Source organism: Oncorhynchus nerka, linkage group LG18 (assembly GCF_034236695.1).
Source record: "Oncorhynchus nerka isolate Pitt River linkage group LG18, Oner_Uvic_2.0, whole genome shotgun sequence".
NCBI classification, from domain to species: domain Eukaryota; kingdom Metazoa; phylum Chordata; class Actinopteri; order Salmoniformes; family Salmonidae; genus Oncorhynchus; species Oncorhynchus nerka.
Genome location: NC_088413.1, coordinates 79041067 through 79046066, shown reverse-complemented (window position 1 = coordinate 79046066; position 5000 = coordinate 79041067). Strand labels below are relative to the sequence as shown.

General features: G+C 55.2%; 1 protein-coding gene across 1 annotated transcript in view; it reads left to right on the top strand.

Moving 5' to 3' along the window:
* Nucleotides 1-5000, top strand: part of LOC115120056 (son of sevenless homolog 2-like) — a 175971-nt gene that overhangs the window by 150011 nt on the left and 20960 nt on the right. Inside the window, exon 11 of the mRNA XM_065004384.1 lies at nt 1631-1712. Coding sequence (XP_064860456.1) covers nt 1631-1712 — 82 coding nt within the window. The remainder of the gene's footprint in view (nt 1-1630; nt 1713-5000) is intronic.

The window sequence follows — 5000 nt, the reverse complement described above, 5'->3', positions numbered from 1 at the left end:
AAGGGGGGGGGGTCAAAATCAAAAGTAACAGTCCGTATCTGGTGGCCACCAGCTGCATTAAATACTGCAGTGCATCTCCTCCTCGTGGACTGCACCAGATTTGCCTGTTATTGCTGTGAGATGTTAACCCACACTTCCATCAAGGCACCTGCAAGTTCCCGGACATTTCTGGGAGGAATGGCCCTAGCCCTCACCCTCCGATCCAACAGGTCCCAGACGTGCTCAATGGATTTGAGATCCGGGCTCTTCGCTGGCCATGGCAGAACACTGACATTCCTGTCTTGCAGGAAACATACAGAACGAGCAGTAGGGCTGAGGGCATGGTCATGCTGGAGGGTCATGTCAGGATGAGCCTGCAGGAAGGGTACCACATGAGGGAGGAGGATGTCTTCCCTGTAAACATACAGCGTTGAGATTGCCTGTAATGACAACAAGCTCAATCCGGTGATGCTGTGACACACCGCCCCAGACCATGACAGACCCTCCACCTCCAAATCGATCCAGTTCCAGAGTACAGGCCTCGGTGTAACGCTCATTCCTTCAACGATAAACGTGAATCCGACCATCACCCCTGGTGAGACAAAACCACGTCTGGTCAGTGAAGAGCACTTCTTTCCAGTCCTGTCTGGTCCAGCGACGGTGGGTTTCTGCCCGTAGGTGACGGTGTTACTGATGGAGGGATTGTGCGTTCCTGGTGTAACTCGGGCAGTTGTTGCCATCCTGTACCTGTCCCGCAGGTGTGATGTTCGGATGTACCGATCCTGTGGAGGTGTTGTTACACGTGGTCTGCCACTGCGAGGACGATCAGCTGTCCATCCTGTCTCCCTGTAGCGCTGTCTTAGGCGTCTCACAGTACGGACATTGCAGTTTATTGCCCTGGCCACATCTGCAATCCTCATGCCTCCTTACAGCATGCCTAAGGCACGTTCACGCAGATGAGCAGGGACCCTGGACATCTTTCTTTTGGTGTTTTTCAGAGTCAGTAGAAAGGCCTCTTTAGTGTCCTAAGTTTTCATAACTGTGACCTTAATTGCCTACCTTCTGTAAGCTGTTAGTGTCTTAACGACCGTTCCACAGGTGCATGTTCATTAATTGTTTATGGTTCATTGAACAAAGCAGGGAAACAGTGTTTAAATCCTTTACAATGATCTGTGAAGTTATTTGGATTTTTATGAATTATCATTGAAAGACAGGGTCCTGAAAAAAGGGACGTTTTCTTTTTTTGCTGAGTGAGTGAGTGAGTGTAAATATATAGAAACACACACACACACTACCGTTCAAAAGTTTGGGGTCACTTAGAAATGTCCTTGTTTTTGAAAGAAAACCACATTTTTTTTGTCCATTAAAATTGCATCAAATTGATCAGAAATACAGTGTAGACATTGTCAATGTTGTAAATGACTATTGTAGCTGGAAAAGCTCAGTTGTGCACCGGGGCCTCCCACTCCTGATAATGGGCCTCTGTACGCTTATGTAGATATTCCATTAAAAATCAGCCGTTTGCAGCTACAATAGTCATTTACAACATTAACAATGTCTACACTGTATTTCTGATCAATTTGATGTTATCACAAACACAAAGAAATGTGATTTATTTATGATTCAAATGCATGTTTCTGCCGTCCTTTAGATCCCAACTTTGTGCGCACTTTTCTGACCACCTACCGGTCCTTCTGCAAGCCCCACGAGCTCCTCGGCCTCCTGATAGACAGGTAGGTCGGACCTGCTTACCAGTGTGTTGTGTTTGTGCAGGGCCAAGGCATTTTAAACAAAAGTTTTATTGTCACGCACAATTACAGTGAAATGCCTTTCTTCCCAGCTCTTTCCCAACTATTCAGTAATCAATATCAGAAGTATGGACCCCTGGTCTAAAGTAGAGCCCCGTGGACCCCTGGTCTAAAGTAGAGCCCCGTGGACCCCTGGTCTAAAGTAGAGCCCCGTGACCCCTGGTCTAAAGTAGAGCCCCGTGACCCCCTGGTCTAAAGTAGAGCCCGTGACCCCTGGTCTAAAGTAGAGCCCCGTGGACCCCCTGGTCTAAAGTAGAGCCCCGTGGACCCCCTGGTCTAAAGTAGAGCCCCGTGGACCCCTGGTCTAAAGTAGAGCCCCGTGGACCCCTGGTCTAAAGTAGAGCCCCGTGCACCCCCTGGTCTAAAGTAGAGCCCCGTGGACCCCTGGTCTAAAGTAGAGCCCCGTGCACCCCTGGTCTAAAGTAGAGCCCGTGGACCCCCTGGTCTAAAGTAGAGCCCGTGGACCCCTGGTCTAAAGCCCCGTGACCCCTGGTCTAAAGTAGAGCCCCGTGGACCCCTGGTCTAAAGTAGAGCCCCGTGGACCCCTGGTCTAAAGTAGAGCCCCGTGGACCCCCTGGTCTAAAGTAGAGCCCCGTGGACCCCTGGTCTAAAGTAGAGCCCCGTGGACCCCTGGTCTGAAGTAGAGCCCCGTGGACCCCTGGTCTGAAGTAGAGCCCCGTGGACCCCTGGTCTGAAGTAGAGCCCCGTGGACCCCTGGTCTGAAGTAGAGCCCCGTGGACCCCTGGTCTGAAGTAGAGCCCCGTGGACCCCTGGTCTGAAGTAGAGCCCCGTGGACCCCTGGTCTGAAGTAGAGCCCCGTGGACCCCTGGTCTGAAGTAGAGCCCCGTGGACCCCTGGTCTGAAGTAGAGCCCCGTGGACCCCTGGTCTGAAGTAGAGCCCCGTGGACCCCTGGTCTGAAGTAGAGCCCCGTGGACCCCTGGTCTGAAGTAGAGCCCCGTGACCCCTGGTCTGAAGTAGAGCCCCGTGGACCCCTGGTCTGAAGTAGAGCCCGTGGACCCCTGGTCTAAAGTAGAGCCCCGTGGACCCCTGGTCTAAAGTAGAGCCCCGTGACCCCTGGTCTAAAGTAGAGCCCGACCCTGGTCTAAAGTAGAGCCCCGGACCCCTGGGCTCAAAGTAGAGCCCGTGGGAGAGCCCCGTGGACCCCTGGTCTAAAGTAGAGCCCCGTGGACCCCTGGTCTAAAGTAGAGCCCCGTGGACCCCTGGTCTAAAGTAGAGCCCCGTGGACCCCTGGTCTAAAGTAGAGCCCCGTGGACCCCTGGTCTAAAGTAGAGCCCCGTGGACCCCTGGTCTAAAGTAGAGCCCGTGGACCCCTGGTCTAAAGTAGAGCCCCGTGGACCCCTGGTCTAAAGTAGAGCCCCGTGGACCCCTGGTCTAAAGTAGAGCCCCGTGGACCCCTGGTCTAAAGTAGAGCCCCGTGACCCCTGGTCTAAAGTAGAGCCCCGTGGACCCCTGGTCTAAAGTAGAGCCCCGTGACCCCTGGTCTAAAGTAGAGCCCCCTGACCCCTGGTCTAAAGTAGAGCCCCGTGGACCCCTGGTCTAAAGTAGAGCCCCGTGGACCCCTGGTCTAAAGTAGAGCCCCGTGGACCCCTGGTCTAAAGTAGAGCCCCGTGGACCCCCTGGTCTAAAGTAGAGCCCCGTGGACCCCTGGTCTAAAGTAGAGCCCCGTGGACCCCTGGTCTAAAGTAGAGCCCCGTGGACCCCCTGGTCTAAAGTAGAGCCCCGTGGACCCCCTGGTCTAAAGTAGAGCCCCGTGGACCCCTGGTCTAAAGTAGAGCCCCGTGGACCCCTGGTCTAAAGTAGAGCCCCGTGGACCCCTGGTCTGAAGTAGAGCCCCGTGACCCCTGGTCTAAAGTAGAGCCCCGTGGACCCCTGGTCTAGAGCCCCGTGGACCCCTGGTCTAAAGTAGAGCCCTGGACCCTGGTCTAAAGTAGAGCCCCGTGGACCCCTGGTCTAAAGTAGAGCCCGTGGACCCCCTGGTCTGGTCTAAAGTAGAGCCCCGTGGACCCCTGGTCTAAAGTAGAGCCCCGTGGACCCCTGGTCTAAAGTAGAGCCCCGTGGACCCCCTGGTCTAAAGTAGAGCCCCGTGGACCCCTGGTCTAAAGTAGAGCCCCGTGGACCCCCTGGTCTAAAGTAGAGCCCCGTGGACCCCTGGTCTAAAGTAGAGCCCCGTGGACCCCCTGGTCTAAAGTAGAGCCCCGTGGACCCCTGGTCTAAAGTAGAGCCCCGTGGACCCCTGGTCTAAAGTAGAGCCCCGTGGACCCCTGGTCTAAAGTAGAGCCCCGTGGACCCCTGGTCTAAAGTAGAGCCCCGTGGACCCCTGGTCTAAAGTAGAGCCCCGTGGACCCCTGGTCTAAAGTAGAGCCCCGTGGACCCCTGGTCTAAAGTAGAGCCCCGTGGACCCCCTGGTCTAAAGTAGAGCCCCGTGGACCCCTGGTCTAAAGTAGAGCCCCGTGGACCCCTGGTCTAAAGTAGAGCCCCGTGGACCCCTGGTCTAAAGTAGAGCCCCGTGGACCCCTGGTCTAAAGTAGAGCCCGTGGACCCCTGGTCTAAAGTAGAGCCCCGTGGACCCCTGGTCTAAAGTAGAGCCCCGTGGACCCCTGGTCTAAAGTAGAGCCCCGTGGACCCCCTGGTCTAAAGTAGAGCCCCGTGGACCCCTGGTCTAAAGTAGAGCCCCGTGGACCCCCTGGTCTAAAGTAGAGCCCCGTGGACCCCTGGTCTAAAGTAGAGCCCCGTGAACCCCCTGGTCTAAAGTAGAGCCCCGTGGACCCCTGGTCTAAAGTAGAGCCCCGTGGACCCCTGGTCTAAAGTAGAGCCCCGTGGACCCCTGGTCTAAAGTAGAGCCCCGTGGACCCCTGGTCGAAAGTAGAGCCCCTGGGTCTAAAGTAGAGCCCCGTGAACCCCTGGTGGTCTAAAGTAGAGCCCCGTGAACCCTGTAGAGAGCCCCGTGGACCCCTGGTCTAAAGTAGAGCCCGTGGACCCCTGGTCTAAAGTAGAGCCCCGTGGACCCCTGGTCTAAAGTAGAGCCCCGTGGACCCCTGGTGGTGGACCCCTGGTCTAAAGTAGAGCCCCGTGGACCCCTGGTCTAAAGTAGAGCCCCGTGGACCCCTGGTCTAAAGTAGAGCCATGATTGTAAATAAGAATTTGTTCTTAACTGACTTTCCAAGTTATGAATAAAGGTTAAATAAAATTTA